At 38.5% G+C, this 21,763-nt stretch overlaps 1 protein-coding gene and 2 non-coding genes across 4 annotated transcripts in view; all 3 read left to right on the top strand.

Moving 5' to 3' along the window:
• The window catches only part of SF3B3 (splicing factor 3b subunit 3), a 38,939-nt gene that overhangs the window by 1,405 nt on the left and 15,771 nt on the right, over positions 1-21,763 (top strand). For both annotated transcript variants that reach the window (XR_015145230.1, XM_086349769.1), the window contains exons 2-12: positions 1,817-1,954; positions 3,099-3,425; positions 4,311-4,483; positions 5,061-5,202; positions 7,265-7,377; positions 8,805-8,942; positions 9,732-9,835; positions 12,491-12,656; positions 13,165-13,260; positions 15,539-15,611; positions 21,353-21,504. Coding sequence is in view for 1 of the 2 variants with exons in the window: in XM_086349769.1 (XP_086205895.1) it covers positions 1,885-1,954; positions 3,099-3,425; positions 4,311-4,483; positions 5,061-5,202; positions 7,265-7,377; positions 8,805-8,942; positions 9,732-9,835; positions 12,491-12,656; positions 13,165-13,260; positions 15,539-15,611; positions 21,353-21,504 (1,554 nt within the window). In the remaining variant the exon portion in view is untranslated. The remainder of the gene's footprint in view (positions 1-1,816; positions 1,955-3,098; positions 3,426-4,310; positions 4,484-5,060; positions 5,203-7,264; positions 7,378-8,804; positions 8,943-9,731; positions 9,836-12,490; positions 12,657-13,164; positions 13,261-15,538; positions 15,612-21,352; positions 21,505-21,763) is intronic.
• Positions 3,709-3,788, top strand: LOC147352897 (small nucleolar RNA SNORD111). Its single transcript, XR_015146742.1, has one exon. It is a non-coding gene; the product is annotated as a small nucleolar RNA SNORD111 (small nucleolar RNA).
• On the top strand, positions 8,467-8,557 carry LOC147352896 (small nucleolar RNA SNORD111). Its single transcript, XR_015146741.1, has one exon. It is a non-coding gene; the product is annotated as a small nucleolar RNA SNORD111 (small nucleolar RNA).

Below are 21,763 nucleotides of genomic sequence, written 5' to 3'. Positions count from 1 at the left end.
GTATCTATGTCTTCGTGTCTATAGTTTTTTTTCTCTTTTTCTTTTTGTAGGTCATTTTTCAACTCTGTTTTCCACCTCAGGCCTTTTCCTTTTTTCCCTACCATTCTAGGACAATAAAGATGTTCCTTGGTTTCAAGTAGGAAAATGTGTGTTTCTCAGGACTTGTTTCTAGACTGGAGTGTCTTTTCCTCTCTTTGGTAGCCCAGAGAGACAAGAGCCCTTGCTCTTGCCCAGCCCAGAAATGGTTATTATTTGTGAGGATGTTTATTCATAATTCTCTTTTCTCATTTAACAAAACCAAACTCATGTGGTGGTGGTGTTTTTTTTTTTTTTTTTCCAAACTCATGTGTTAATTACACAGCGATCACTTTGAATTTCTCTAGATCCCTTGCTTTTGTTTCTGAGTGAGGAAAAATAGGTCAGTTTATTTTTAGCAGCAGGTGTGTATAGATGTAGTTTTTGGTGATTCTTTTATGGTAGAGGTACATCAGTTTGCGGTTTTGAGTTCTATCTGATGAGAAGAATCCTTTTCTGTGATTGTGTACTCCTTTGGAGAGGCTTCCTCCTGAAGTGATAGTTCAGTTTTTAGTTTTTTGGTGGTCAGTAGGTTTAAATTTAAAAATTGGCATTACCAACTCAAAGGACATGAGTTTGAGCAAACTCCAGAAGATAGTGAAGGACAGGGAGGCCTGGTGTGCTGCAGTTCACCGGGTCCCAAAGAGTGGGACACGACTTAGCAACTCAACAATAGATTTAAGTTTCTAGTAATGTAAATACAGAGCTCTATAAGAGATGTAGGTGAAGTACTTTTATCTATTAGATTAGCAAAAGTCTGGTTGTAGAAAATTAGGAACTCAGGTTGCTGGGGATGTAAATTGTCAGTTTCTTTGAAAGGCAGTTTGTCAATATGTATCAAAATTGCAAATGTGTAAGTCCCTCAGTCCAGCAATTGCACTTCTAGGAATTAATCTTAGAAATACAGTCATGCACATATGAATGATTTATATATGAAGATTTTTCTTTGAAGCAGTATTCATATTAGCAAGAGGTTGGGAAGAACCTGAATGAATGTTCATCAGTAGGGTTTTAGCTACGTGAATTCTTACATACCCATTAGATGGAATACTTATCCTTGTATTAATATATAGCTGTAAAAAAAAAAACCGAGAAAGTCTTGTTTGTCGCTCTGTCCAAGATAGGTAAAATGATTAAAAACAAAATCAGTTGCGCTATAATGTGAGTGTACAATGATCTTTAGTTTAAAATGAAGGTGTAGTATACAGTATTAGTATGTTTCTTCTTGTGCATACAGAAAATATCTGGAAAGACGTGATATAACTTGGTGAAATTGATTCCTCCAAGAAGGAAAACTGAATAGCTAGGGAATGGGTGGAGTGAGCTTTTTGCTGTGCTTTTGTATTCTGAACCATGTGAAAGTAGAAGTTATTCAAATAGAAGTAAATGTAGACCTAGTTTGTTTCCATGACAGTAAAGTTAAATAACCATTGTTGCGTTAATGGTACAGAGTACAGCTCCCTAATGTTTTTAACTACGTGTGACCTCAAGCAATTTATTTTCTTAGCCTAATTTTCTTACTTGTAAATTCGTGTAATGTCATGAACTTTGTGTATTTCTTGTGAGGCTAGAAGCAAAGTGTGTAGTAGCATAGTGCCTGCATGTAGAAAGCACTCTAATTATCATGTTGTTACTCAGTAAGCCTTACTCTACTGCTTCTGCTGTCTTCACTAGACGTTCCCATACAGAAATATCTTAACAATTTCACAGCTGATATTTTTCTGCTTTTATGTGCTCTTAGCTTGCTTTGACTTGGTATAACCAAGGTCTGAATTGTGGAGTTGTGGGTGGCTCACTGTTACTGCTGCCATGTTCCTGTACAACTTGACCTTGCAGCGAGCCACTGGCATCAGCTTTGCCATTCATGGCAACTTCTCTGGTAAGTTCCTCTAAAGTTTTGTGGTTTTTTTTTTTTTTTTTTTGACTGTACCTCTCGGGTTTCTGAATCTTACTTCCCTGACCAGGAATTGAACCTGTGCCCCCTGCAGTGGATGTGAGGAGTGCTAACCACTGGACTTCCAGGGAATTCCTCACATTTTAAATATTAATAGTTTTATGCTTTAGATTGGTTTTTCAACATCAAACCTTTTGTAAAAAACAAATTATGAAAAAAAATTTAATTGTTAGAGAACATTGTAACTTATGTAATGCTTTACAGTTTCTAAAGTAATTGATCTTATCTCATTTCCAAAGAACTTTTAGAAAGTAAGGTGTCTTGATAAGTGATTGGGCATTGAGCAAATGGTAATGGATTGGGATAGGTAGGCGTGGTATATCAGGTAGGATAGGAGGCGATTTAGGCATTAGATAGTGAAGACCTGTGCTGGGGCAGTGAGGATAGATAGAATGTGAGTTTGCATCCTGGGTGGCAGAGAAAATGACGGTAACATTCATAGCAGGTTACTTGAGATCAGAGAGTATGAGAAAGGAGGAAATTGGGTATTCTCAACATTTGAAGGTGATGACAACTCATCAGGGTGGAGATGAGTAGCAGGGAGAGATGGGTTCAAGTTGGCTGTTTATGCATCTGGAGGTGTTGATTGCAATTTTGAAAGCAAGTGAGCTTTTTAGAAATAAACAGCATATGTTAGATAGTAATTTTGAAAGTTCTTTGGGACACTACATCTAACTGCACAAAAAGTTAATATGATTTCTTAGAATAATAGCCTTAAAAATGGACTAGAAAGAGCCTTTGGAAATTTTTAATTTTACAAAGCTAGATGTTATATATTAATATCATTTGTAGACAACTCCCAATTATGCTTATTGATGGCAAATCTTAGAAAAATTAAAAGAAGTTTTTAAAAAAGCTTGCATGATCATTTATTTAAAGCTTTTCTTTGATACCACTTTTGTTAAATGTTTTAAATTCTAGGAAAAGGACCTTTTACAGTAGAATAAATTAAAATACTAAGCCTCCAACTCATTTAGTTGTATTTATGTGTAGTAGCATTTTGATCCATGAAGGTTACTTTTTGGATTAGTTCTTATTGTTCATGATCTTTATTTTGTGTGTTTTTCAGGAACCAAACAACAGGAAATTGTTGTTTCCCGAGGAAAGATCTTGGAACTGCTTCGCCCTGATCCCAACACTGGCAAAGTGCACACTCTACTAACTGTGGAAGTATTTGGTGTCATCCGGTCGCTCATGGCCTTTAGGTTGACGGGTGGCACAAAAGACTACATTGTGGTTGGCAGTGACTCAGGTCGGATTGTTATTCTGGAATACCAGCCATCTAAGAATATGTTTGAGAAGATTCACCAAGAAACCTTTGGCAAGAGTGGATGCCGCCGCATTGTTCCTGGCCAGTTCTTAGCTGTGGATCCCAAAGGGCGAGCTGTTATGATTAGTGCGTGACTTACTCTGTTGGCTTTTTGATTCTTAAAGAAGCTCAGTTCAGACTAGCAATGCTGTGATCTTGGTAGCGTACCAAGAAATCACTCACCTGAATAAAATTTGTATCATTTTGGGTGTTTAAAGTTGCTTTCTCTTTTAAAACAATGGGGAAAGTTGTAACACACCTTTTCTACTTCTTATCTAGTTGGAAATGGGTCTTTTTTGGTTTCTTTGACTGTACCAAAAAGACTATGCTGAAAGTTTTCACATTAGGCAAAGAGTATGATTGCTTTCATCAGCCTGAAATGATGATTTACATTCATGTCTCTTCTCTGATAAATCTCTTGAAGAAAACTCTGAATATCTGATCAGGCTTCCAGAGGGCAACCTTCTGTGACCAATCACAAAATTATTAGATCTAATTCAGAGAACAAAGCTGGCAATTTTATGAATTTTTGTTTAGTTTGTCATAAAAATTTTTGGAAAGTTAGTGGGATGTTAAGATCCCTATTATGGGGACATTCCTGGTAGTCCAGTGGCTAAGACTCTGAGCTCCCAGGGCAGACTTGGGTTCAATCCCTAGTCAGGGAGATAGATCCCACGTGTCACAACTAAGAGTTCACATGCCACAACTAAAGAGGGCCCTCTTAACTGCAGTGAAGATCTTGAATATTGTAACTAAGACTCAGCACCGCTAAATTAAAAAAAAAAATCTCTATTAGAACGAGAAGGGTAAAATTTTGCTCCTTTTTATTTTAGTGTTAGCAAAATTTAAGTTAATGCACTTATAGAGTTTAGTACCGGCTATCATTTAGAAAATAATTGTGATGTAAATCTAGCTGTTCTGTAGCTCGTCTTTTCATTATCTGGAGTTTTTTTGTTTTGTCTCCATCCACAGGTGCCATTGAGAAACAGAAATTGGTATATATCTTGAACAGAGATGCTGCAGCCCGACTTACCATCTCATCTCCACTGGAGGCTCACAAAGCAAACACTTTAGTGTATCACGTAGTTGGAGTAGATGTGGGATTTGAAAATCCAATGTTTGCTTGTCTGGAAATGGATTATGAGGTATATCTTACTTGGTCACAATTTTTTTATTACTATCATACTCCAAATGCCTTTCTGAAACACTTGGGAGCGTCTCAGCATTTACCTGACCACATGTTAGTGCCTTTGCTCTGGTTTGAACAGTCCCCCTGTGTAAACAGGGATTTGTTGGGGAAACGCCCTAAAAAAAAGAGGTGAGGTGGTGGTTTGGATATTTTTTCATTGGGAGATAGTGAAAGATGGGACATACCGTTCTTTGCCTTGAGAGGAAGGCAGTGTTTTCTGGTCCCAGAAGTAGAAAACTTGGGTTCTTGCTCCCATTCTGCCATTTTTTAGTGTGAATTTTGGCAAAGCATTTGGCATCTGTGGACCTCTGTTTCGTGGTTTGTGAAATGGAAGAATCTTGATGCCCTTTTCAACTTTGTTCATTTATTTAAATAATTTCTACTGGAGTATAGTTGATTTACTGTGTTGTATTAGTGTCAGGTGTACAGCAGAGTGAATCAGTTATACATATACATGTATCCACTCTTTTACTTTCTAGCTTTGAAAGCTTGATTTTATGGTACTGATTAGTCTTTGTGCCACTGTTACCTAGGAAGCAGACAATGATCCAACTGGGGAAGCAGCAGCTAATACCCAGCAGACGCTTACTTTCTATGAATTAGACCTTGGTTTAAATCACGTAGTCCGAAAATACAGTGAGCCTTTGGAGGAACATGGAAACTTCCTAATTACAGGTACTTTTTTCTTCCATCTGCTTTGTACCATTTTGCTTGGTCCATTTTATGCCCAAACTTAGGAGTGTTTACTTAATAGGATTTGGAAGCTGTAATCTATTCATAGTAAACCTGAGTGCCTTGTCTGTTTTGGGGAGGTTAGAGATTCATGTGGTGGTTAACTCGTACCCTCTAATGGGGGAGAGAAAAAAAGAGCAGTCAGCTTGGAGTCTTGATTTCTGTTGGTTGCTCTGGTGTTTTGACTGTGGTCAATCTTTCACTCTCATTACAAAAATCAAAATCTGACTCTATGAAAAGACAGATGTTATGGATGAAACAAGATAAAACTGTCCTTCAGTTTGAAAGCCTAGATGAAATAGAAATATTTTTGAAAACTGTCACCAAACTTGATAGAAGATGAAATTAAAACCGGAGTAGACCAACATTTGTTTTAAAATGGGGCAATAATCAAAGGTTTCTTTTCCTCAGAAGATTTAAGGTTCAGAATTTTTAGGGACCTTAAATTTCTTGAGAGATCAGAAAAAGAATAAAAACCGTTGTACCACTTTAAGAGCTTAATATACCTTCATACCAAAACTGGGGAAGGACAGTAATAAGAAACATTTACAGCCTAATTATCCTTTGATGGTAGATGCAAAAATCTTAAATTTTAGCAAATCAGATTCAACAGTGTTTTCTGTGCATCATAGCAAAGTAAGATTTTTGTAGGAGCTCAAAGAGGTTCACCATGAAGAATCAATATTAGTTTAATTCATTATATTAAAAGACTAAAGGACAGCTATATTTGTGGTATCTAAATTGTATCAGGCTCATCTAAGATGGTGATCCAGTCCTTTCTGTTTTGAGTCATTTGCATTTGATGTCTAAAATGAAGTATGTCTGTTGTTGGGTAGGATTTTGGAGAAGAAAAATATAAAATAGCACTTGTCTTTGAGTGTTAAATCTTAGGAGGAGACTATATATTAAGCAGAAGCATTTTAAAAAATAGGTTATATAAATTACTTGTTATACTGTATTATGATACTTCTCATTTACAAGGGTTTCATTCATTAAACAAATGTTTACTGAACCTCTATGATCACTATGTGCAAAGTCAATCTGTTGAGACTGCATGGTGAAAAATTTGTTGTGGTGTCTCCTTTTATACAAGATTGAGTATAATGGTGAATACATACTAGTAACACAAAAGTGTGTTACCAGAGTGTGCCACATGCCATGACAGCGTGGAGGAGGGGTTCCTAACCAGGGAAAGGAAGGCAGTGCATTAGAGAAAGCTTTCAGAAGTGCTCTCAGCTGAGGACTAAGGAATAGTTAGGAGTTAGGTGCAGTGGGGGTGGAGGAGGAGTTTCTGTTGTGGGCAGAGGAACCAGAATGCACAAAAGCCCAAATGCAGGAAAAAAACATGGTTCATTGAAAACTGAAAGCTCATTGTGGTTGGATCATTGGAGGTAAAGAGCTGGGGTGGAGGAAGCAGAAGAATAATGACATATTAAAGGTGAATGTTTTAGAAAGATCACTTGATTACATTTTTGTAATGGAATGGAAGGAAGTAAGGTCAGGAAGCATTTCCACTAAACCAAAAGAGATTTGCAGCATGAGGACTGCTGAAGAGGTAGAACCAATGTGGGAGAGGAGAGAATTGAAGGATGGCATCCTTTTTGCTGGTTTGGTCAATTGGTTGATGGCAGTGTTCTCTAAGGTTGAGAACCCAGGAGATGGTTTGGTAAGGAACTTGGCAGTGGTTTATGAATGCATTCATTTTTAACCTGCTATGGAATATCCATGTAAGAGTGTCCAGTAGGCAGTTGGATTATAGGTCCAAAGCTGAGAACTGAGTTCTGGGCTTGGAGCTAAACTTTCAGATGCCTTGTTAGATATCTGGACAGGCTGAGATCACCCAAACGGTGCTCCATCCTTGTCTAGTGTAACTCTCAGGGAAAAGAAACACATTGAATGTTTAGCACCTTCAGGCACCTTTAAGTCGTGCTGAAGGAGAGAAGGAATTGAAGGTTAAATTCATAGTTGTGTCAAATCATTGCTGGTTTTTGTTTTCTCTTGACAGTTCCAGGGGGATCGGATGGTCCAAGTGGAGTGCTGATTTGCTCCGAAAACTACATTACCTATAAGAACTTCGGTGACCAACCGGATATCCGCTGTCCAATTCCCAGGAGACGGGTAGGTCTTTGTTTACCATAAGAGAAAATATATTTATGTTGTGAAATGAACTTAATTTTTGTTAAGTGTTTTTAATAAAGTCAGTATTTTAGCACAACAAAATCTGAGAAAGAAAATTGAAAACCAGCACAGCTCTGGGTTGTGCACCTGAAACTAGCGTGATACTGGGAGTCAGTTGTGCTTCAGCTTTTAAAAAAGCAGATACAGTTTTCATTCTTGAAGAGCCTATGAACAGTATCCATTTGAAATTCCTGAAGTTTCTAGTTTGAAGAATCCTTGTGTATTCATTGAAGATAAATTGCCTTTCATTCTCCCCTACCCCACCCCGTTCCAGCATAGAAAAAATCTAAAAGGAGCAAACAGTGAATCCTGTATACTTTTCGCTTAGATTCACTTATTAGTACTGCTTTGCTACATTGGCCTTTTTTTTCTTTTGTATCTGTGTTTTTTAGGCAAGACCATTTGAAGATAAGTTGTAGGGATCATGACACTTTGTGACAGTTCCTTGTACTACTCCGTTTTATTTAAGAGATTTGGGTATCCGTGGATTTTGGTATCTGGGGGTTCCTCAAACTAGTCCCGTGCAGATGTTGAGGGATGATTATAATGAAGTTCTGTGTACCCAGCCTCAGTTATCAGCAGCACATGGGTAATTGTCATTGATCTCTGCTTCCTCAAACTCTCTTTTCACCCCAGATTATTTATCTTTTTAATACTAATTTATAGGTCCTGGGGTTAAATCTTTTTAAGACATAGTTTATCTAGTACATGGTATTTGAGTAAGACTCCATCAATTTTAGAAAATTTGGTAAGATTAGCAAGTTAAATTTTTGGAGTGGTGTTAAGTAATTAAGTTTAGATAATCAGAAATTGGCACCTGACTGCCAGGTGCTGTACTTGACTTTGGGACTACAAAGAAATATAAAACATGTTTTGCCTTTGAGAGAAATACAAAATGTTGGAAATACTTAAAAAGAAACAAACCAGCTGAGGGGGATGCCTTCTGGGATTCGGGCAAGTTGATAAAGACAGAAGAGGGATGATGTTGGTGGTTTGGATAGTACTGTGAACGGGTAAGAGTCTTATTCACAGCCTGAAATGATGATTCTTTAAATTTCATGTCTCTTCTCTGACATTTTTCTCTGGAGATAGTTTTTGCCTTATTAATCTGATCAGGCTGTAGAGTGGAATTGTGGCATTTTGTTTTAACCTAAGCTTTATTATGTATTTATAGTAGACAAGAATTTCTGTTTATTGTGTTACATAATCCTGTGGCTGGCAAGCTGCTCTGGATCACAGCTTGCATGGAGAGACTCCAGGTGCCTCTAGGCGTTTGGTGGCCTGTTTGATCCTTATTGGTAAGGTGCTGAATTCCAGAAAAGAAATCCTAATTTCTAAGATGTTGATTGTGTATTTGACTTTGCTAGAATGACCTGGATGACCCTGAAAGAGGAATGATTTTTGTCTGCTCTGCCACCCATAAGACCAAATCAATGTTTTTCTTTTTGGCTCAAACTGAGCAGGGAGATATCTTTAAGATCACTTTGGAGACAGATGAAGATATGGTAAGTAGAGCATGGAGGAGGGAGGAAAAAATGAAAAAATATGTTAGCTGTTATTAGTCTAATTTGAGAAAACTTGCTACAGTTTCATCCTAATTTTAGTTAAATAACCTTATTTTGAAAACTGATGGTTATCTACGGTTTACAGAGTGGTGTTATAAGCCATTTGTTCATTGCAACTACTCTGAGATAGAAAGGATAGTTACAAGTTTAAAAAACAGGAGCTGAATGCCTTAAAAAGTAGTTGCTTAAGGTGTTAAAGCTTTTAAAGTTTGGAATTGGAATATGAATGTGAATTTTCTCCCCCTGGTTAACAGATTTTTGGTCTGATTACATATAATGTGAGAATGGGTAATGCCGCTTCTAGTGAATGCCTTCTCTCTCTGTCGCCTGAAACTGGCAATATGCGAGATCTGTCACTTTTATCCCATGGAGGAGCATTGAGCACTGGGCAATTTCTTAGATACTGGTTTAGCTCAAGAGTTGGCAAGTTTTTTGTGTTTTTGTTTTTTCTTTTTAAGGCCAGCTAGTGAACATTTTCAGCTTTTGTGGGCCGTGTGGTCCCTGTTTGCACTACTTAGCTCTACCGTTGGGGCATAGAAGCAGCCACTGGGAGTCCGTGAACTGCACGGCTAGCCTGCGGGCTCTAGTTTTCTGACTCCTGGTGTGGATGTGAAGGACAGGATTTTTTTTTGCCACTTTGTTTTATTACATTGTCTTATTATACTGCACTGTCTTCCATGTTGTGGCTTCATTTGCCTGCATACTAGAATCTTTCTCTTTCCATTCCAGGTTACTGAGATCCGGCTCAAGTATTTTGATACTGTGCCTGTTGCTGCTGCCATGTGTGTGCTTAAAACAGGCTTCCTTTTCGTAGCATCAGAATTTGGAAACCAGTGAGTAGTCCTTTTATTAACCCATTTCACCCTGGTTACTATAAAGTTGGTGAAAGAGAGGTAGTTTCAAGGCCTTGTAGCTTTCCTGAGAATGTTTTACGTCCTTCAGAGCAAAAGTTTTGCCCTCTTCCCTTTTATGTTCTTTCTCTTGATGACTTTCTCTATTTTAGTGGCTTAAATCAATACCTGTGGATAGCTGCAAAAAGTAGCTTTAGAAGTGATCTCCTGAACTTTTTGTTGGGCATTCCTGCTGAACTACTTAGTATTAAATAGATGTTCCATAGACATGTCACTGGTACAAGTCTGAAGTTGAAACTCATTAGTACCAGCTTCCCAGCCATATCACCAGTCTTTCCAACCTTACTATTTCTTTTTTTTTAAACATTCTTTTTTCTTTTAATGTTCTTTTCCATTGTGGTGTATTTTAGGACGTTGAATTTTGTTCTCTGTGCTAGGACCTCTGTTGTTCATCCTTTCTGTTCCATAGATAGGTTCATTTGTGTCATGTTTTTAGATCCCACATAAATGCTACCATATGGCACTTGTCTTTCTCCTTTTGGCTTCACTTAGTATGATCATCTCTAGTTGCATCCATGTTGCTGCAAATGGCTTATTTTGTTCTTTTTTATGGCTGAGTAGTAGTTTGTTGTGTATGTATACCACATCTTTATGCATTCATCTGACGATGGACATTTAGGTAGTTTCCTTGTCTTGGTTTTGCCGTCCTTAATATTTCTTTTTTTTTTTTTTTTTTTACTATTTCTGTTAATGTCTTATGGGCCAATTCCCAGCAATTTGAGTGTAAAGTCTCAGTTTTTGTGGTACTACTCTGAATTAGTTCTCTAGTTCCTTATTGTAGTTCATTGTCTTGTAAAACTCAACCTTTATAGAGGGTCGTCTCTTTAAGCAAACAAGACACAACCCTGATGAAATGATTTCCTCATCCCTATGTTACAGTCTTTGATGGCTTTTCATAGACAAATGGGAGAAGGTGATGGCACCGCATTCCAGTACTCTTGCCTGGAAAATCCCATGGATAGAGGAGCCTGCATGGTAGGCTGCAGTCCATGGGGTCGCTGAGAGTCGGACACGACTGAGCGACTTCACTTTCATGCATTGGAGAAGGAAATGGCAACCCATTCCAGTGTTCTTGCCTGGAGAATCCCAGGGACGGGGGAGCCTGGTGGGCTGCTGTCTATGGGGTTGCACAGAGTCAGACACAACTGAAGCGACTTAGCAGCAGCAGCAGCATAGACAAATGAGTTAAATAAGTCTGAACTCTACTCTGGCCTTGAATTTAAAACCAGTATTGAAGACTCCAGATTGCATATGAAATGAGATGCCATGGTCTTGCTTTCTAGTTCAGGTTTTGCCAGCACATGCAGAAGACTTATCTAATGCTATTTCTGTGTGATGAAAATGAAAATGTCGTCTAAAATTCTGTGATTCTATTCCAGTTTTGCCGTTTCTATAGTTGTTTTCCCTTTCTTTATGTCCTTAACTCATCCTCATGGAGCTTATTCCAACTGTCTTTTTATTATTCCTTTTCCCAATTTATACCTGTTTTGTCTCGCTGTTTATAACCTAGCCTATTGTTATGAGTATTTTCACCCATTTCTAATTTTTTAGTTTTCTTAACAAGGAATTTCCATTGTAGAAAAGTTAGGAAAGTGCATATAAGCAAAAATTCTCTTGTAATCCTGCCGAAAGATACCATTTTTTTGTGTGTGTAGCCTTCCTGTATATATATATATTTAAATCTTTGTATAAAAATGATAATGTATAGTGTTTTGTAAGTTACATATTTTTATATAGTAGTGAATAATAATAAATATTTTTCTTTATCAATAAATAGGTCTTAAACATTCATATTTTTTAGCACCCATTATCTCTTTTTGTGGTAAAATATGTATGACAAAATTCGTCATTTTAACATGTTCAATTTGGTGGCATTAATTACATTTGCAGTGTTGTATAACCGTTGCTACTATTTTTCCAAACTTTCTTTTATCACTCCGGACTGAACCCGTATGCCCATTAAGGAGTCTCTCCTCGTGGCCCTCAGCACTGGGGACCTGAGTGCACTCACACGTTCACCCTTCTGTCCGGCTCATCATTTCATGTAGCATAGTTTCAGAGTTCATGTGTCAGCTCTATATTCTTCTTATCTATCAATAATAACCCACTATATGTATGTACCATGTATTATTTACCTGTTAATGGACACCTGGGTTCTTTCCACCTTTTGGCTGTTGAGAGTAATGCAGTATTGGACGCTGGTGTGCAAATATTGGGTATGTACCCTGTTCTTAAAGATACAGAAAACCCTAGTCAATAAGCAGAGATCTCAAACTATAGATGCCAACTCAATATTAAAGTGATTTATGAGCATTATGTTGATGGCAGACATCTTCAGAAAATGTACTTTTTAAATGCTTATTGGCTTTTTTTCTTCCAGTTTTACAGAGATAAAATTGAAATACAGCACTGTATAAGTTTAAGGTGTGCAGCATAATGATTTGACTTATATACATCATGAAATGGTTATCACAGTTAATCTCATTTGGTTCACGTATAACATATGTAAGTGTTAATTATATTTATAATGTACATCGGACAGAAAATATTTTACCTGAAATCTTTGCTTCTCCCTAGTTACTTATATCAAATCGCACATCTTGGAGATGATGATGAAGAACCTGAGTTTTCATCTGCCATGCCTCTAGAAGAAGGAGACACATTCTTCTTTCAGCCAAGACCACTGAAAAACCTTGTGTTGGTTGATGAATTGGACAGCCTCTCTCCCATTTTGTTTTGCCAGGTGCAGATCTTTCCAGTCACTCCATAATGAGCAGTGCTAACCAACTGTTTTTGAGTATGAATGAGTTTAAAGTTTTAATTTAAATTAACCTCATAGCCTAAAGAGGTTCAGCAGCATGTCTGTGGACTCGCCAGGGTATAAGGGTGAAGCAGCTGAAGGCAGTTGGGGGGTTAAAAACTTTACATAAATCCTTGGGCTTAAAGTGGTTAAGACTCTACATTTCTACTGCAGGGGGCACAAGTTCCATCCCTGTTCAGGGAACTAAGATCCCACGTGCTGTGTGACCAAAACAAAGAACTGATAAAAGCTTTTTATGTTCGTAAAACTTGCTGCTTCAAACTGCTTGCGTTTCGGGACATTGGGTCTTTTTTTCACTCCATGTGCCCAGGGCCAGTAGTAATATTTAAGCCTAATAAACTAAAAAAGTGGTTTGTCTCCCTGAGAATAATCAAGTTTGTGTGTGGGAAAGTAGCACAAGTAGACATTTCCCCCCCTTTTCTTTGTGCAGATAGCTGATCTGGCCAATGAAGACACTCCCCAGCTATATGTGGCCTGTGGTAGGGGACCACGGTCATCTCTGAGAGTCTTAAGGCATGGACTTGAGGTAAGATTGGAATTTATAGATCATATGCAGGGTTTGGAGGGAAGTGCTAGCAAAGCAGCCTAAGGCTTTATTCTGATATCAAAGATGTATTCAATGTTTATATGAAACAAAAATGTTTTCCTCTTTACCTGTTTCCATAAAGTTTACAGTTTAAATTTCCTAATCATTAACATGTTAACACAATAGGCACTTTAAAAATTTGGCAAGTGGATATCAAAGGGGAAAATGCCTATTAATTCCAGGCTCACTCACCACAGTGTGTAGGTTGGGAAGTCTGCATGGCACATTTTACTGCGTCTCATTTTAGTCTTGATCCTTCTGCATAGTTTTTAGATACTTATATTTTTAACTATGTTAAATACAGTATGTATATATTTGTATCTTACTAAGTTTATTTCTTATTACTATGTGCTTTTAAGTTGTACAATTTTTAATGTTTTTGCAATATACCTCCACAGTGGGTGGATCAGAATTTATTTAATGAATCCTTTATTGTTGAACATTTTAGGTGAAATGGACATTCAAAATTATCTTCTCAAATCCCATATCCTTTTCTCATCATGGTTCTTGTGTCGATGCATCTTAGCAAGCCCTGGGCTTGATTTTGTTGGAAATAAATCTTCCTATGGCAGTTACTTTTAGCAGTTGGGGTTGGCAAACTCCAGGCTCTTAGAGGCCCACTGCCTGTTTTTTGTAAATTTTTATTGGAACACAGGCAAGGGGACCTTTGTTTTGAATTTTGGCTCTGCTTAATAGCTGTTACTAAGCTTTTGTTTCCTCTTCTATAAAATGGGCTTCATAGCATCTGCCTTAAGGATTGCTGTAGGAATTAAATGAGAATGCAGATGAAGCACTTGCTCAAGTTCTGGCGTATAGTAACTGTTCAATAAACGTTAGCTATTAATATCTCTGTCTCGGGGGATTTAAAAAGTTTTGACTGCTCGAATATTCATCAAGTCACCAAAATTTCAATGACTTGAACCTAATTTAGACCAATAGTTCTTGATAAGTTACTTGCTGCTCATTGGATCCCAGTTATCATCTGGTTAAAGTAAGCACTCACACACAAAAAAATGCATACATGCATTAACAAAACTTTGTGTACGGTGTTGCGAGATAAAGAACCTGATGAAGAATCATTGTTTTTGAGTCCTCTGCTGCCTCCTAATTTTTTCTAATTCTATTTTTAAAAATCTGTTATGCAAAAATATTTTTTAAATTGCTAGACATTGTTTTGTTCCTGTGTATCTGTTTGTTGAATCTTGTTCAGCTAGATTATGGTCTCAGTTGAGCAGAGTCACTGTCAGATAGTGTAGCGTACTTGACATTTAGATTTTATTGATTGTGAAGTTACCCAAGATTGTCCTGTACCATGATCAGGTACTCCTGCTACCATTACATAGATAAAACCAACAAAAGGATAAAATAAAATGCCTTTCATATATATTCTTGAGTTCTTCCTATAAAATGTAGTTCCACTGTTTAATTGCACATTATGATAGGCTGCCTTGCTTTTTATCTCTAGATCATTTAAAAATAATTTAATAAAATTTTTATCTTAGGTAGTCTTAGATTTACAGAAGAATTGCAAGGATACTATAGACAGTTAATGTTTAGTCCACACCTTGTTTTCTCCTCTAGATCATTTTGAGTTTATCTTACATATTTTATTTATTCCATTTGAAAGTCTATACGACATTCAGAGGAGTCTTGACTCTGACATTAAGGGGCATAAAAATCAAGTAGGAAGGACAAAACAGTTCCTCAGATTACTTTCAGATAAGTGTCCTAAGCGGTGATGATTGTGATTCCTCTGAAAACTTACAGGAGGGAGAGATGACTGCCAGCTCAGAAAATAAGGGAAGATTTTTTTCTAAAGGATGTGGCGTTTGAATTGTTTGGTGAAGAGACGTGGAATTTCGCCTTAGGGGAGCAAAGGGAAGGAAAGGATGCTAATTGAGATGGACTGTTTGATTCCCACATGCTTGCTTTTTGTGGGGGATGCAGGCACGTTATACTTAAAAGGAAGCGTTTGGCCTGGCTGCAGCAGCTATCCTAGGTGTTCCATCACTGCTTGCTGAAGTCAGTTTTGGGAATTGACAGTACCTCTAGCCTTTTGGTTCTTAATGTTCTGTTTGACTACTTGGTTCCAGTGTTTTAATCCAGTGTACACTGTGAGCACTGCTATATTATAGGGACTGTATTATCTAGTGTGATTGTAAGCAAGGAGCTGAGTTTCACGCTCAGTGGGTCTGTGGTTTGTCTCCTTTCCTGTCAGGTATCAGAAATGGCTGTCTCAGAGCTTCCCGGTAACCCCAACGCCGTCTGGACAGTGCGTCGGCACATTGAAGGTAAGCAGCCCTTTCCCAGAGGTCTGAATGAGGGTCCAGGTGCCACTGACAGTAGAAGCTGAAGAGGCTGCATTCATAATACTTCTATGTCATTTCATATACTAGAGACTTTTTATGACTCAACACCATGTTTTTGAGGCTCCCAATCACGATGCTGTCACGTACTACATTTTGTACACATGGGTAAGAGGCACACAGGGTGGCTGTTCACACTCAGTGCATACACACTTCAGTATCATAGAGCTGTCACATGTCGGTTCTTTGATTATATTCATCATTAAGGTACTCTTTCCATATGTGTTAGAGGTATGATGTAAGGAAAAGTTTTTGCTTCTTCTATGATGTTTTCTCCTATTGTGTTGAAATCACAGTGAAATTGAGGTATTCTGGATATTAAGAGGTTTGTTACTATTCTCTTCAATAGGTGTAGTAGTTGTGTTTGAGGGAAAGTGGAGGTTGATTGAAGCAGAATTTTAGGCTGAGTGGAAAAGGAGGGATGGAAGAAAGAGGAAGGCTGAGCTCCTGAATAAAAATGGTCACCTCATCCTAAAACTTTGAAAGTTATGTGAAAATGCATATTAATGCAACAGCAGAAAAGTCTTGTGACAACGGAATTTCAGTCTCTTAGAAATAAAACTCAGTTCTCATTTTCCCTTTGATTCTTTGGGATGGTAGGTCATTTCTATTCCTAGACCTCATTTTCCTCTTGTTCCCTCAGGAATGTGAAACTGGCCAGAATGCAAAGCTTTTTCAAGAAAACAGCTGGAAATCTTCCTGCTTTTTAGATGTTTTGGTTGTATGGAACAAGTTTAAGGGAGCTGGGAAATGTGTAGGAGGGAAACCTCTTTCTATTAATAGAATACACAGTGAATTTAATCTTCATGTGGGCATTGGAATCCTATCTGAGTAGAAAGAAAAAAGTGAATAGGAAATCAGTAGGTTCATTTTAGCTGAGAAGGTATTTATTAGATGATTGGTTTTAAAAGATTTCCCCAGTTTTGGTATTGTCTTCATAAAGTGGTCATAAACTGGTCAGAGTTGATGTTCACCTTTAGCTTGGGGGCTGGTTGATATGAAGGCTCTTGAAAATTGCCTAGACTGTTTGAATTAGAAAGAGCCTTTGTGATAAAACCTAGTGTGCTCCTTTTTTTCGTGTTTTTTGTTTTATTAAACTTTATTGTAAAATCGATTTAGATTTGCAGGAAAGTTACTCCTCATTTTTTTGAAAAAGGCTGAAAATCACAGTTGTTGACTGTCTCAACATAGAGCACATAGGTAATAGAGACTGAAAGCTTTGTCTCGAATCTCAACCCAGTGTTCATTTGACTGAGTGAGTCTGGGTCATTTTGGTTTCCTAGGACAAGTTCAGTATTCTCATCCTGCTGCCTTGTAATTAAGATAGGATTGTATTCTCAGAGCAGTCATCTAAAAAAGAAGTATACAGAACTATTGTGTGTTCTGATATGGTGAAAGGCACGTGTGTGTTGCCAGGCTGGGTTAGAGGAGAGGGAAGAGGCATGTGTTTGAGAATCAGGAAAGGCTTTGGGGGTGATGTTTGATAAGTTAGTGATAAGCGGTATATTGCATGGTGGAACTTGTAGCTAAAATGTTTTCTCCTCTAAATACCAAAATCTAGGAAATTATTAAATCGTGATAAATTTTACTCTTTAGGATCTATAATTTGGGTTTTCACCCATAAAAGAGGTCAAGTTCTCGGTTCATTCTCTTTCCAGATTTCCTAAGTTACTATTCCACATGTCCACACATGTGGACATGGCATGTAGTCTTCCAGGCAACTACTAACCTTGGCTGGTACTTGGTGATGCACACTACCAATACCAAGCCTTTTTTTCTCTTCCACAGGTGGCTGGTGAAGGTGCTGATCACCACAGGTGTGTACCTATCGCTAGGGTCTACCGTGGGGTCTTAGAGTTTACCCAGGGAGAGGGAGTTGCACAAAATACTGAGGCTGCCCTGCTGGCATCTCTCAGAGGGTAACTGTGCAGTTTGCTGTCCATGTGCACTGTGGTAGTGCACACCCATCTGCCAGTGTGTTAAACAGTCTGAGGCAGGAGTCACTTTCTCCCACAGAATGTAGAACATAGGATTAATTTGCTTCCCATTAAGCCAAAAGGGCCTATAGCTAGAAAATCTTAACTTCATACTCTCCCTTGATGTTTTTATATGTTCCATGTGTAACTGAAAGATTGGGCCCTGGAGCAAGCCCCCGCTTTTTTCTTTTGAGTCTAGTGAGGCCTGTGCTGAGGCAAGACAAATACTGAGTAGTCTGAATATGGAGTGAGAATGAGATGTTGAAGGCCTCGGTCATCTCGGTTGTCACTCACTCTTCTCTTGGAGTGGGCTTTGTTGAGCCTGAGATACTAGGACAAGAGAAAGAAGGGCACATCCCCTCTTCTGTGGGCTGATTCCGCAGTGCTGAGACAGAAGTCCCACTTAACCTGAGACAGAGATGCAGTCTAATACTGAAATAGATTCTTCAGTGAGAAAGGAACTAATAGTGTTTTATATGAAACTTGAAACCTCTGAAAGAAGGCAACATAGACTTAATAGTTCATTGGCATTTGCCTTGACTGAATCTTTATTTTGTTTTCAAGTCCAACTTTTAACCTAAAACCTGCCTAGGACCCAAGAGCTGCTATCTGCTTCTGGTTCTCCTGGTCGTAGGATGGAAAGGATAGACGTCTCAGTGTGCTTAGTATTCATAGGAAGTGGATATTTGCAGCTTTCAGATAGCAGTCATTGCTCTGCTGCTTGTTGAACTGCCCAGCAAACATAAGACCCAGACCACCGAGCATCTCTTTATTTTTATACCTGAGCAGTCTGGGGCCTTGAGTCAGAGAGGGGAGGATAAGGACGCAGGCTGCTGCTTTTCGTCACTCCCCTCAGTCTCTGCATGTAGGTTAAAAATGTGTGGTTTCTTTTCTGGAGACCCTCTTCCCTTGACTGAAGGAAGAAGCTGAAATCCTGCCCAGTTTTAGCCCTTTATTGTTTGGCTTTAATTTGCTCTGGCATAGCTTTTGAGATAGAAAGTTTCAGTGTTGAGAACGTGGGAAAGGACACTATTTATATAATGTTAAAATTAAGCAATTCCTGTTAACTTTCACACCAGAGATTTCCAGTTTAAAAATAGAGCTGGAGTAAAGCTTTCAAGTTTGGTGTTGCTTAGAAACTGATGGTGGTTTTATTGTAAGCTGTTAAGACATCCACTTCAGGGATGGCCATGTCTGTGCTCAGTATTTTAAGATGATGAACAATACAGTTTTACAGAGCAATTTTATAAGGTGTCCCCAGGCCTGTGAAATAATCTAAAACCAGTTACCTGCTTGTCCAGTGTTACTTCATGTGATTTGGAAATTGAACCATTCCTCTGGATTCCTGGTGTAGCCATTAAGATTATACCCATTGGGAAAGATCTTTGATTCTTGTCTTTCAGCCACTCATTCCGTGCACACGTGTTATTAATTGAAGCAAACATTTTGCAGGACAGTACTCAACCCTTAACAAATTATAAGTTATATTTATTTCTATATGTTTATATTTTAAAATGCTGATTGCCATCTACTAGATTGATTTTCAGTTCAGTTCAGTTTACTCACTCAGTCGTGTCTGACTCTTTGCGACCCCATGAATTGCAGCACGCCAGGCCTCCCTGTCCATCACCAACTCCCAGAGTTCACTCAAACTCATGTCCGTTGAGTCGGTGATGCCATCCAGCCATCTCATCCTCTGTTGTCCCCTTCTCCTCCTACCCCTAATCCCTCCCAGCATCAGGGTCTTTTCACATGAGTCAGCTCTTCGCATCAGGTGGCCAAAGTGTTGGAGTTTCAGCTTCAGCATCAGTCCTTCCAATGAATACCCAGGACTGATCTTTAGGATGGACTGGTTGGATCTCCTTGCAGTCCAAGGGACTCTCAAGAGTCTTCTCCAACACCACAGTTCAAAAACATCAATTCTGGAACCGTGAACTTCCAGATGTTCAAGCTGTTTTTAGAAAAGGCAGAGGAACCAGAGATCAAATTCCCAACATCTGCTGGATCATCGAAAAAGCAATAGAGTTCCAGAAAAACATCTATTTCTGCTTTATTGACTATGCCAAAGCCTTTGACTGTGTGGATCACAATACACTGTGGAAAATTCTGAAAGAGATGGTAATACCAGACCACCTGACCTGCCTCCTGAGAAACCTATATGCAGGTCAGGAAGCAACAGTTAGAACTGGACATGGAACAACAGACTGGTTCCAAATAGGAAAAGGAGTACGTCAAGGCTGTATATTGTCACCCTGCTTATTTGACTTATATGCAGAGTACATCATGAGATTGATTTTACATCCTGCTAATTCAGAATGCTACTATAGGTCACACCAGTAATACTAGGTTGGTCAAAAGTTTGTTCAGATTTTTCTGTAAGATATTACTGAAAAACCTGAATGAATTTTTTTGGCCAATTCATTTGCATATGGCCCCTTTTGTAAAGAACACTATTCTGCTGAACTTACTGAATAATCTTAGTTAAGCAGAACCACCTTTGGAGTAATCAGAATCCAAACTGTGTCCTTGATGTGAGTGAGATGGACCAGGCATATCGTGTTGGGCTCTAACAAGGGCTCCAGCAAGTTTTCACTGCTTCTGCTAAGAGTGAGTTAGCCACCCCAGTCTACTACCTTGCCTACTTGGCGTTCTGTCCCTCGCTTGCCTGTTTTCTGTGTGAAGGGGGCAGGAAGAGGGAAATTGAACACAAAATGTAGGAAAATCTTAATTCATCTTTCAAAAAAATGAATGTACATTTGTTCAGCATTTATCAAGCTTTATGCCAAACATTGTTCTAGATTTGGGAGACACACACGGAAATTGTTTTATATTGTGGGGTGGAATGTGTAGGAAATAGCTTTTAACTATGGGATGTACATGAGAAACTTTTGGGGTTGCTTATATGCCTCTGACCTCCTTTCAGAACTGATTGGTGTTTATTTATCCAAATACATTTTATTAAATGAAAAGCAGATTCTAATTGGATTGCTTGTGACCACTGAACCATTAGGATTTTAAATATGAAAAGCTAGAGAGGTCAAGGGCTGACAATATAAGCTACCTCCCCCCACCGCCACCCCTCTTCCTGGTTATCCAGTGTTCTTACATCATTCCTATTGGGGCATCCTAGGATTCTCAGTTTCTAACTCCGTATCTGAGAATGACTCAGTCTCATGGAGGCTAAAATAGTCACTGTTTTATTCATTAGGTCTTATGTTCCTGTGTAAGATTCTTTCAGAAAAAGAGGGAGACCTTTTTTGGTTATAGGGAGTATTTAATGGATTGTGACTGGCATCTGAAAGAAGCTCTACCTTCAATACATATTGAATTGAATACAAAGAAATTTTGAATGCAAAAATATTGTAGTATTCAAAACTTCCTCTTACTTGGTCCTCTTGCATTTTTCTAGCAAAGTTCTCAGGAAAATATTAGTTTTGCAAGGTATTAGATGTGGGCATGTGTACTCTATTAACTGTTCAGCCATTTAAGGAAGCAAAGTACATCTGTAGGCCGTTACGACCATTAATTATCTTTCGGATCATCCTACGCTGTTTGCCACATGAGTGTGATGACTCCACATTGAAGAAGTGCCTTGGAAGGCTTCTGAAGAGAATGCTTAGTGTGTCTCATTTGGCTTTGTAGCTAATGAATTCTTAGCTAACCAACTTCTTTCTTCTCTCTGCTTTTCAGATGAGTTTGATGCCTACATCATTGTGTCCTTCGTGAATGCCACACTGGTGTTGTCCATCGGAGAGACTGTAGAAGAAGTGACGGACTCTGGGTTTCTGGGCACCACCCCTACCTTGTCCTGCTCCTTGCTAGGGGATGATGCCTTGGTGCAGGTGAGGATTCTCAGAGAGCCACTTACCTGCTTCCTGTACTTTGTCCTTTCTCTGACTTCATTGTGGTGTTGGTTGCTGGCTTCACATTAATGAGCTTTGAACTTCTTTGAAATTAATGCTGCGAAACATGAACTTTTTTGAAGTTAACTTTGCCTGGGACCCCTAAACTCACATTGACCTAACTGGTGCTTCAAATGCAGTCCCTCTAGATCTGACAGATCCGATGGTGTGAGGGTCATGCTTGTGATCAGTAATCACT

The sequence above is a fragment of the Bos grunniens genome, chromosome 18 (genome assembly GCF_055505025.1).
Source record: "Bos grunniens cultivar Pamir isolate PY7600 chromosome 18, Bosgru_T2T1.0, whole genome shotgun sequence".
NCBI classification, from domain to species: domain Eukaryota; kingdom Metazoa; phylum Chordata; class Mammalia; order Artiodactyla; family Bovidae; genus Bos; species Bos grunniens.
The sequence above is the reverse complement of the archived record's forward strand: the minus strand, read 5'-3'. Positions and strand labels throughout refer to the sequence as shown.